We start from the raw sequence: 12,598 nt of genomic DNA, 5'->3' as shown, positions 1-12,598 counted from the left end.
CACATGACTATGGATGGTGGTTTTTTAGATGGACCACCAACCATCACAGGAGTTTCTTGGGAATTACTAATTTTGGTCCCACGAGAACCAGGGAAATACAAGACCACTACCTCTGCAGAGTCCACATGTACAGAGGCTACAGCTAAATACAACTGGATTTGCCCAGGTGCCAATGTTTGGGACTCACTATGTAGAGTTATTCACCCCATCAGCACGACAGTTTCCGCCTTGGGTTATGGTTGTGTTTCATAAGATGTCATAACACTACAGACTGTAAATGTAAGAAGAAACAGAGTAGGATGTTGTTGTATAAGGGTGTATGTTGTAATTTGTGTAGTTTTATGGGTGAAGAGTATGTGTATAGTGTAAAGTGTTCTGTAGCACTGTGTGTAGTGAGAAGGAAAGCTACAAAGGCTAGGGCCATGGGGACGCCAAGCCCCAAAGTCTTAAAGAATAAAACTCCCCATTGGATCTTTTTTTATTATGTGACAATAACAATTATTAGAAAATAGAATGTTATTAACAAAACACAAATGTTAAATAGAAGCTATGTTATTTTCGGTAAATCATAATCTCCTAATGATACAGAGAATGCGCTAAAAAGGTCCTGCCACTACCTTTTACCTACAAACCATTACACTTTATTCCAAATTCTTGTCTCTCAGGTGAAACTCAAGAGCTACAGGGGAAAACTGATAAAAAAATAATTTAATTCTTTATACACTTTTAATGTAATCCAACTCTCCTGTTTTGATTAAGTGGCAACCATAAGTACCTGATCACCTAAAAGTACCATAAGTATACCATAAGGTACCATCATATGGTACCATAAGGTACCATCATATTTTACCATCAGGTACCATAAGTACCTGATCACCTGTTCATCTTTTCTAAAATGCTGTGATTTACCTAAAATTGTTTAAAATTTACCTAAATTCTACCTCTCTCAGTGAAGTAAATTCATGACAAAAATCCACTGTACTCAACAGAATTTCTGTAAAAGAGAGGAAGAGTTGATTCATATGTCTGTTAGGGAGACACCCTGACTATGTACTCGGTTTTGGCAATTGAGAAATCTAGTGGGTAAACATCACTAAATTCTATGAGCCATAGTAACATGTACCAGCAGAAAGTTAGTCTGTAGTATAATAAATGCAGCTGATGCTGTATTCATCACACTTCGTTCTACTAGAAGAGTGCTTGATGGCAATCACATCACATTCAGTGGCAGATAAGTGATTTTACTTAATCAGGGCTAAGTGGGATGACATGTTGCTTGACAGAGCTCTTAGAGTAAGCTGCTGCTTACCTTTCATTTCAGTTAACTTTGCTTAACTGTCGTTTAAAGGGAGAGGTAAGAGTTTACCATTTTGACCAACTTGTAAGTCATCCTATTCTTTACATGTGCTGAACTCATAAAATTAATAAATGGGAAATGTTTTTTTTGAGGCCTATCTTAAAGGAAGGTAAGCTGAAGGAGCCATTTAATTGTAGCTTAGTATTACAAGGTTATCTCATGTCATCTGATGATTTCCCACCATGATCTCTGTAACACTGTTTTTGATTAAATAAATCATAAAGAACTGTAATGCTCCATAATGTAAATAAAGTTAATATAATTAACCATAATGTAAATAATAAATACAATTAAAAAAGTAAATGTAAAATTAGCAAAAGTAAATCATAATGTTATGTAAAATTAATTTTGCAATTTTTTGTTCAAAATAATAAAAACTTACAATTACAGAGCGTTCTGAAAGTTGCTGTGCAGTATACTTTAGAATTATGTGGTGCATTCTGTTCTTTCGGCATTAGCTTGGTTGCCCTGTGGGTTCGTTGGGTGCACTCAGTAGTAAACCAAAATGTCACTTGCTGAGTTGTGATTGAATGTGATTTGTTTTGCTTTGTTTATCAGAATTAATAGTTGTGAGAAATGTAATGGTTCTTTTGGTAGAGGAACACATTTTGCTTGTTGAATACATCTTTTGTGAAGGTGACAAGTATACTGATTAATGAAGCACAAGTTTTCTGAAAGTTTCCAAATAGTCATGTTCCTCATCGCAATGCAGTTCAAACTCTTATCAAAAGATTTCAGGCAAAGGGCTCTGTTGAAGACGCTAATTGAAGTGAAAGACCACCTAAGCTAAATGAAAAGAAGCTTCTTGATATCTTGGATGCTATGCCTGAAAGTCCATCAAAGTCAACGCATAAGTTAGCAAAACAGCAAGATATCATACTTGCTACTCCATACAAAGTTGTAAAAAAAGAACTGAAACTTTTCCCCTACAAAGTAACATATGTTCAAGAACTGAATCCTACAGATCATGCCAAAAGATTAAATTAATGTCAATGGTTTAAAAGTTTCATTGACTAAAATTCCATGGGTATCCTCGACGTTATGTTTTTTACAGGTAAAGAGTAGTTTCATCTGGGAGAGTATATTAATTCACAAAATACATGACTGTGGTCGACAATTGACCCCCATCAATTACATAAACAATCTTTACATGAAGCAAAAATAGGAGTCTGGGTCAGTGTGAGTAGAAAACGATTGTGAAATATTATTTGAAAATACAGTTAATCTTATTATTGTGTGTTTTATTTAACTTCATTAGTCAGTTAACAGAAGTGGAAATCAATTACAGTTTGTTCCAACAAGATGGCGCCACAGTGCACACAGCTAAATCAATGACTGTTATAAGAAATGTCTTTGATTTGAACAAATCATTTTGAGGGGTTTGTGGCCTGCATGATCACCCAATCTGACTCCCCCAAATTACTTTATATGGGTGGCAGTGAAACAAGCAGTGTATTGTAACAGTTCATACATGACTGATGAGCTAAAAACTGTAATAACAGCATACGTATGAGACATTCCAGTACATCAGCTGGTTAACATCTTTGAAAACAAATTTAAACATGTGTAGTGTTGTATTGATGTTGAAGGAGGTAATTTCTAACACCTTTTATAGCATATTCCAGTTATTGTAATATCCCTTTCTATAAAATAATGAAATAAAAATAGAAAGTAATAATTAAGAAAGTTTTGTCATTACACTTCCATAATTCCATTGCACAACAACTTCCCGAGCATACTGTACTTATTTACATCATTACAAAAGAATTACATACATTAATACTTACAAAATACATACGTCAGAAGAATTACATATACTTACAAATGGTCAGGCATTTCTAATACTTTTCCTTCTTCAACAAAATTATTATACAGAATATCATGTTTCAACTTCAATTCATTCCAGTTATCTATTACTTTACCTTGATGGCATAAATGTGCACGTACTTTACAATATAATGGCTGATCTTCATATAATTCAATGTAATCTGATTTATCCAACTCTTCAGCAATACCATCAATACGAACCTACATAAAAATGTATTTATTGAAGTGCTAATAAAAATATCTTTTAAGTGATACTGATGAAAATAATTTTTATTCTATTTTTTTGTAAGATTGGATAAAATAATAGCCACCAAACAAAAATATGAGTCCCCTCAGTCTATACATAGCTATTATACAAGGATGCACTGACTTTTCTAGTCAAGACATCAGCATGGAAAACTTAGTCAGATCAGGGGCTCAAGGTTAAGGAGGGGGTGGGTGGTGAAAAAGGACTTTTTCACCATATAAGGCATTTTCAAAATGATACAATCTGAATTTGAAAATGATATTTTTTCACAACGATAATTAAAAAAATATTCAGATTTCCACACTCATACCTTTAATAATTTCTACATAAATTTTAAAAGTGATTTCTTCTAACCTAAATGAAGAGTCTTACTATTTTAAGTATTACCCAAAGAAAAAACTGGTACCGTAAGATATAAGAGATTTTGAAAGTCATAAATCTTTTGAGAAGTAGTGATAACAAAAAAAAAAAACCTTTCTTGACATTTTATTGACAGCATGGCAGGTATTGTCATCTTTCTGAAGCCAGCAATGTTGTCAATTTTGTTCTATCAGTGCCATAAATTTCACCATCCACCACAGGTTAATAAAAAAAAAAAAATTAAAAAAAATCACCTATACATGATGGCAATACCCATTGATTTCTGGTTCATTTAATTGATTGATTCTTATTAATCTAGCACTTATCAATAATTCATTTTTTATTAATTAACTAAAATTTTAAAAATAGATTAATTAAACTGACTTCAGAAAATGCATTAAAATTTATATTATTCAATTCTTGTAATTTCAACTTTAAAAGTTTGCACAAAACTAATAACAAACACAACTAATTCTAAATTTGGGACAGATTTCAAGAAGTCAAACAATACTAATAACAAACACAACTAATTCAAAATTTGGGACAGATTTCAAAAAGTCAAAATATAAAGAAGAAATGAATTTGGGGGAGACATTTTATTATAAAAATTTAAGGGGGTATTATTATTTTCTTTAATTTTTTAGTGTTTTTTTAAAGCCTGTTTTATTTCACTTAAAATGGGTAATTCTACAATTTAACCAATCAACATTCATTCCATTGCTAGAAATTGCAAAAGCCTTTATAAAAAGTAAGGTTTTATTACCTTTATAAAAAATAAAAAAATAAATACAGAGGAACAATAATACACAATTACTACTACTGAGTATAACCTAAGGCAATCTGGAATAAGTATCTGGAGGAATAAGTATTATTTTTTCTACTTTTCAGTTAATTTTCTAAAAATTAACATGAGAATAATCTAAATGTCATAATATGATAACAATATAGTATTACTAAGTTATGGTAATAAATAAAAAATATATCCAAATAATCTATGCAAGCATGTAATTTTTTGTTAAAAAAAATCTCTACTTCCAGTTCTCAGGAAGAGATTGTAAAACCATCAGAGGAACTTCCTCTATAACTAAAAGGAACATCAGTATCAGTGGATACAGTGTAAGGCATCATATAAATAAAAAATTGTATGGTTTGAATTCTTTATCTAAAATTGGCTAAAATACTTTGTCGTCTTCTTTTTTCTAAACAAAAATATTTGTTTTGTACCTGTCTGCTGATGATTTCACCATCTTTCTTGTAATTCCAAAGAAATGCCATGGATACATTTGGATTTTCAGCCTAAAACAAAACAAAAAATGCTTTTATCAACATTTTATAATAATAAAATAAATAAATTTTAATAATAAACAATATTATTTACTAGTAATTAAACTTAATAAAAATTATGTATTAACATTTAGATGAATAAGCAAGGAACTCATAATACATTCCAATCTGAAACAGAGAACAAAAGAAATCCTGTCTTCTGTAATGTATACATTTCTCAAATTTGACACTTAAGATAACTGGAAATCTCATTTTACCATATTTACTGAGCCTTTTTTAATCACAAATCTCATGACGTTAAGAGATCACTTTAATTAAATTGATGCAAAAAATAAACATATTTCTTGTCAACAGCCAGTAATTTATAAATTAATGCAAAGCTATCAAAAATTTGTTTGATGTACTTTTCTGCTTTTTTCTGTTTTCTACCAATCTTTTTCAATATATTACTTAATTTCTGCATTTTCAATCAATTGCTTATGTATTCAAATCTTTTTTCTCCACAATTTCTATTTTATACACTTTGTTTTCAATTTTGGATCTTAATAAAACAAATATATTATAAATATTTTTTATCAAAATAAGATATTTGTCTATGCATATTCCCACTCAAAATATAATACTATATAATCAGCTCTTTCAATGGTACCTTGATACCAAGTCACAATGAATTTTCAGGATAAAAAAATGGGTTGCCAAGTCACTGTCTGGAATTTATAAAAATGATCTAATACACCAATATTTAATAAATTATGTTTAACATTTAAATGCATTTATATTTACATACGTGCTATGTTAAAAAAAATCATTCCTATAAAACAACTCTACCCACTTTCATGAGACCTGATAACAGAATGTTTTTGTATAATAGTAGTAGTACTTTGTGCCATAAGAAAACAAATTATTAAGCTCCTCCTATCTCCACTTTTAATGAATTAATAAACATGTAATAAACAATTGAAAATAAACGATTTCAAACTGTTATCTTTATGCACTTTCACCCCTCACACCAAAAGTCAAATGACTCATCAACGAAAAAAAAATTAAATAGCTAAAGTTTTTAAGTTTAACAAAAAAAAAAAATTGTAAATATACATATCTTTTTTTCCTCATCTTTTATGACCGCATAGGATCACTTTAGTCAGTCCATTATCCAAGTCTCTTTGAAGGAACTGTTCAGGCCTTGCAGTCCTTCTAGTATTTTTCATACATTCCAATCTCTGTGCCCTTTCTGGTGTTGAAAATGTTCATGTTGTGAGTTTCTTTTTTGTGAGTCTGAAACAAATGTTTTTGTCCTTGTTTTTTGTTTAATTTATCTTCTCTGTGGTGTCTTCTGTGATTTCTGATTTAAGGCCAATTTCCTTCAGATCCTCTCTTATTTCTCTGATCAAACTGCATCCTGTCTTGGTGTTTTTCAAGTTGAGATTTTACTGTACTAGCTGTTTCAGAAGTCTTGAATCTTGTATCCTCATGATATGTCCAAAGAATCCTAGTCTCCTTTTAAGCATGGCATCAGTGATGGGTTCTAACTCTTTTTACATAACTTTGTAGCACAATTCATCACTGTCCATTTTTCTGGTACTTTTTTTGATGCAGGTTTTTCAAATTTGTCTTTTGATTTTCTTGAGTCTGTCAGTCTTTGACTGTTCAGGTGGAAGAGTATTTCTGCTGCATATGCCATATATGCAGCAGCATCTTATTTTTGGGTTATGGATTAACATTTTTTAGGTTTACCACGACATTTTTTTAGGTGTACCAGGTTAATTTTTGTGCTTTAGCTAGTTTGTCTGTTCTTGAAGGGTTTTTCATTTAGGTTGTTTGTTATTATTTCTCTGAGGTATTTATTTTGACTTTATTACCGTTCATGTTAAATTTACCATTTATATTAATGATGTTAAATAACAATTTAGATCCGTAATAACAGTACAATGTGAAAAGATAAAGCTGCTACGATGTTATGGCAATTCTAGCTGAGAATAAAAATGATTTAGAAGAAACAATGAACGGAATGGATGAAGTCCTATGCAAGAACTACCACATGAAAATAAACAAGAACAAAATGAAAGTAATGAAATCTAGTAGAAATAATGAAGATGGACCACTGAATGTAAAAATGGGAAGAGAAAAGATTATGGTGGTAGAAGAATTTTGTTATTTGGGAAGTAGAATTACTAAAGCTGGATGAAGCAGGAGCGATATAAAATGCTGTAGCACAGACGAAATGAGGCTTCAGTCAGAAATATAATTTGTTTACATCAAAAATTAATTTAAACATCAGGAAAAGATTTTAAAAAGTATATGTTTGGAGCGCAGCTTTATATAGAACGGAAACTTGGACGATCAGAGTACCTTAGAAGAAAATATTAGAAACTTTTGAAATGTGGTGCTACAGAAGAATGTTAAAAATCAGATGGGTGGATAAAGTGACAAATAAAGAGGTGATGGGGAAAATTGATGAAGAAAGAAGCATTTAGAAAAATATAGTTAATAGAAGAGACAGAAATTAAATTACGGCATCCTGGACTAGTCGCTTTAATATTGGAAGGACAGGTAGAAGGGAAAAATTGAGCGCAGGCAACATTTGGAACATGTAAAACAAATTGGTAGGGATGTAGTGGGTACACCGAAATGAAACGATTAGCACTAGATAGGGAATCTTGGAGAGTCGCATCAAACCAGTCAAATGACTGAAGACAAAAAAAAACTGTTTAAACCAGTTTTTCCTGATGAAGTCCGCCATTTGTTCGATTGGGACCCCGTTTTCCAGGCCATCTAATGTGGAGCAGCCAGTGGCAACCACAATCTGGGTGGCCACCTCCGTAGTTTGATTTCTCCACAAGCAGGTAGTAGAGGCGCTGACCACTCTGTAAATCCTTAACAGCGACACTGAGGTCTGCCTCTACCTCTTTTATGCTTCGTTTTACATTCTTGTCGATGTTATTTTTTAATTCTTTAGTCAGCTACTCCAGTCTCCTAGCCATTTCCCTCAGCTCGAGGGGTGCGTCCTCCTCCTCCTCGATGGAGGACTGCCTTGTTTTAATCCTCTTTGCACATTTTCTGCCCTCCACAGCCGATCTGGAAGACAAGCCCTCCACCAGCACGTTAGCAGGTGGTAAGACGGAGGCGGCCTGGCTGGGCGCGATCTCAATATTCTCCTGTCTTGTGAGCTCAGGGAGAGCTTCAGTAACTTTCCCCGGCGTTTCTTCCATATCGGTGGGCGGGACCGGTAGCGTAGTTATAAGAAAAGGAAGTTTCTCCCCTTGTTTCTGCTAGCACTTAGAAGAAACAAAAATATGCTTGCTTATCTCTATAGAAATTGACAAAAAAATTTTACGTCCTTGTTTACGCCACGCCAGTGACGTAACGATCTTGTCGATTCCGGCAAACTGACTTAGAATAATTCTCCGTAAGTAACAGGTTACGTTGAACAAATTTAACGTAAACGTTTACGTTGTGGAGTGAAAACAAGACTCCGAAAAAATCTAAATAAAAAGTGAATCCGTTAACCAATAAATAAGAAATTTTATAGGTACATCCTGTAATGTTCCACCAACAGTTGCCTATGTCCAATCCGATAAAAAATACCAATAACCAAACCAAAAAAACACTAAACCGCAGAGCGAAATAACTCACGTACACCATAGTAAATCTTCCACTCGACTCAGTCCAATGAGACTACTCTACTGGGCATATTTTCTTAGAATGTGAGGGGCTTCAATAAAAAAAATTTCAACTTTAGAATTTCTCTCCTGGGTTCAGGATCTGAACTTGTAAGTTGGATTCTGCATCTCTCAAGGTGTAACTGAGAATATAGACTCAAATGGGTTCGTCCAAGCAAGAAAGATACAAACAGCCTTTTTGGCTATGTTGTTTAATGTGATCTTTTAATTTAATCTAAATCTTACATTTTGCAAATTCATAGGTCAGAATAAAAAAAAAAAATCACTCTTTAAGCTGTATAGTTAAAATACAACCAGTTAAAATAGGAGTGAGCAATCTTATGGTTAAAAATGGATATTATTCTATTTAAAATGCACTACTATAATGAAGTACCTTTATTACTAAATACTGCAATTTTAACCTTAGAATATGATACTATCAACAGAATACACCACCTGTATACAGTCCTATCTAATTATTCTATATATAGATTTCTTGGGTTTCCATTTCAACGTGAGTTTTATTTATGTTGTTTATAACAAACCTAAATAAAAACCAATTTCTTAATGGCAGATCTACGTAAAATGAAACAAATTCACAATTAAGTACACCTGTACAAAAAGATAATTTGAAATGGTAGAACTGTGAATGGCCAAGTTTGACTACATTCTTATTTATTGAGATTTATATATTTTGTTACAGTAAAAAACAAGTTATGTTAATTCATATCATACAGCAGCTTTTTTAATCAAGCAGCAATCAATGAAATAAAAATCTCAACAAAAAAATTCAATAAAAGATTGTAAATATTTTTACTTTTTAACAACTTGTAGCTTTCCTGTTATTCTAAATGATGTGTACAATCTGTTTATGTATTATCTTTTAACATATTATGTAAGTCTTAAGACAAATTTATATTCCTATTTACCTTGAATATCTTATGTATTCATTTTTAACTTCTATAAAAATATTATATCATTTACTTTACAAGTCACAAGTTTTTGAATTTTTTTCCACAAACAGAATTAATTTATTTTAAAATTTTTATTTTTTATGGATAACTAATTTAAATATTATAAAAAGTTAACCAAAAACATCTGGTAGTTTAAAAAAAAAGTGGATTTATAAAAGAGATTAATATGAAACATTGTAATAAGAAATGACCTACGATATAGGATTACATGAAACTTGAACAAAGGAGATGAAGATGGTTTAGACACTTACAGAGGAAAAGACATTCAAAAAAAGCAACTTATGATAAGTTCCACTTTTACTTCAAATAATTTAAATGTCAAAAAGAAAGACTGTGACAAATAGTGCAAAATAATAAATTAATGTTTTCCTTACTGTGGTAAACAATGATTTATACAGACACGAAAAACAGTAAATACAGGAATAAAGAGACAATTAATTACTTTTAGGATATAAACAATAAATATTTTTCATTGTTTAATGTCTAAAAATCCATTCCCTAATAGTAAAAATGTTTGAAAAGTGGATTTCAGAAATATTTATTTGTAGTTTTTTAACAAATATTTTTGAAAATATTAACAACAAATAAAATTGATGAAATGATATCCAAAAAATTACAATTAAATTGTAAACCATATGGTAAGAGTCTCGCAGATATTATTTCTTCTGCTCAAAAAACAAAAATTTCTGAAATCTAAATAAAACTGTTTTTATCAAAACAATACTGACATAAAAAAAAGGTAAGACACTACATTTCTACTATCAAAATCTGTTAGTAATTTAGAATTTTCTTCAAAACGAAAATACATGTTAAATATATGTAATAAACAATAGATAATAAACAATGTTCAAGTGTTCCATGTAATAAGAAAAAAATAGAAAAATTTGTTACAAAACTCTTACCGGCTCACAACACGATGCATGTCAGAAACCCTCCTGGGGAGGGTTCATACCCTCCTGGGTGGACATCCCTACATCCATTTCCAAACCATCATTGTCTGCACCAGTGTTTGAGGAGGTTGAAGGAAAAAGCTCTGGCCTCCTCCTCCAGCCAGGCTTTTTACCTACCTCTCTAAAATCGGTCATAGTTGGAGATTCCCTGACCTAACAGTATAAGAACAAAGTACTCACTGTATTCCTTCTATCCAAAAATGTTGGGCACAAGCCCACAAGCATGACGACTACCCGGAGTGAGCCACGGGCAGTTGGAGACCTGTATTCTCCTGTCACTCTTTGCACCTCTTCACCGCTACTGGATCAAATTCGTGACATCAAAGATCAACACATAGTTACAGATTTTGGCTCCCGCTCTAAAACAATGTGAGCAGGGCTAAGGGTAAAGGCCCCTCGTAACAGAGACTTACGACCAGGGGTCATTGCCACTTTTTTCGCCGCAATGAGGTGGGTGATCGAACAAATCGTGCGCCAAAACACTCTGAATACCTGTGAAATGGAGATGAATTGTCTAAACAATAAAGCTGCAAAACCATTGTAACAGTTCTCAGACAGCAAGATTGTGAAACTGGGAAGGTACACACTCGGCCACCAGCTCAAAAATAGCACTAAAAGACTTTATACAGCGCAAATACTCTGTTCGTAAAAAGAGACCAGAGTATTCATTTATTAAACAACGAATAATCATAAGAATTGTATTATTCCTGTTAATGTGATATATATTACAAATAAATTAAATCACAGCCAGTAAGAGTTTTGTAACAAATTTTTCTATTTTTTGATTATTATATGGAACGGTTAAACATTGTTTATTATCTATTACTGTTTTATCTATTGTCTATTACATATATTTAACATGTATATTTTTTTAAACAAAATTCTAAATTAATAACAAATTTTGATAATAGAATTAGTGTCTTACCTTTTTTGATATCAGTATCATTTTGTTAAAAACTGTTTTATTTATATTACAGAAATTTTTGTGTTTATGAGTGGAAGAAATGATATCTGCCAGACTCTAACCGTACAGTTTATAATTTCATTTTAATTTTTTTGGATATCACTGCGTTTTGTTACATTATTCTTTTATTTTTTTAATGAATTACTGATTGTTATCTTATGGATTTATTATTAATATTTATTGCCTTAGAATAAACAAATTGAATTTCACGGCCAATTTTTTTGCTGATAGTCATATCATTCACTTCATACCATATTTTTCTTTTTTAATAAAATTAGTATAATAACCTCTACGAATCAAAGATCCATGATGTAATATTGCACTTATTACATAGTAATAAGTGCCCTCAAATTTTATCGTTAATTCGATTTTACCAATCGAATTTATTTCTGTTTTATTTATTCCTTTTTTAATAAAACTAATATAATCTCTTGTAAATTAATACTTTCATTTTTTTTAAGACGTAAACGGAATTAAAAAAATTGTTTCATCTTCAGTACTTTCATTTACATAATAATGTTTACTATTAAAACAAGCTGTAGTATATTTTCTTTTAAATTTTATTATTTCTCATACACTATCAAGTTTTTGTATGCTACCTACTATAAAGTACTGTTATCTAGCGGCTCGATTTGTAAAGGTTCATTAAAAAAATGAATAAAATGACATATTCGAGTCCCGCGGTTCATCAAATGAAATCAAAAAAACGTTGTCTAACAAAATTCAAGGTATTTTTTGAAAGTATTCTTTATTACTTACTAATCTAATTGAACTAAAATATGTTTTCATGCTTTTTTTCCCCCATTTTCACTTCACTCTTAGGTCATGTTAGAACTGTAAACGAAGTTTGTTGACTTCTTTGCCTCTTACTGACGAAGTTCTAACGAACTCTGTGATTATACTTGTTTAAAATAATAAAAGTTATGAACATTTCTAATAACTGTTGTATCATTTGAATAGACTATAATGGAATAAA

At 31.3% G+C, this 12,598-nt stretch overlaps 1 protein-coding gene across 6 annotated transcripts in view; it reads right to left on the bottom strand.

The window, feature by feature from the left end:
* LOC142323698 (pyridoxine/pyridoxamine 5'-phosphate oxidase) overlaps positions 1–12,598 on the bottom strand; it is a 48,442-nt gene that overhangs the window by 3,894 nt on the left and 31,950 nt on the right. For all 6 annotated transcript variants that reach the window (XM_075363806.1, XM_075363805.1, XM_075363804.1 and 3 more), the window contains 2 exons: positions 5,016–5,087; positions 3,180–3,385 (listed from right to left, as the gene is read on the bottom strand). In XM_075363806.1, coding sequence (XP_075219921.1) covers positions 3,180–3,385; positions 5,016–5,087 — 278 coding nt within the window. The remainder of the gene's footprint in view (positions 1–3,179; positions 3,386–5,015; positions 5,088–12,598) is intronic.

This window comes from Lycorma delicatula, chromosome 4 (assembly GCF_047948215.1).
Source record: "Lycorma delicatula isolate Av1 chromosome 4, ASM4794821v1, whole genome shotgun sequence".
Taxonomy (NCBI): Eukaryota; Metazoa; Arthropoda; class Insecta; order Hemiptera; family Fulgoridae; genus Lycorma; species Lycorma delicatula.
This window is presented reverse-complemented; position numbering and strand designations above follow the sequence as displayed.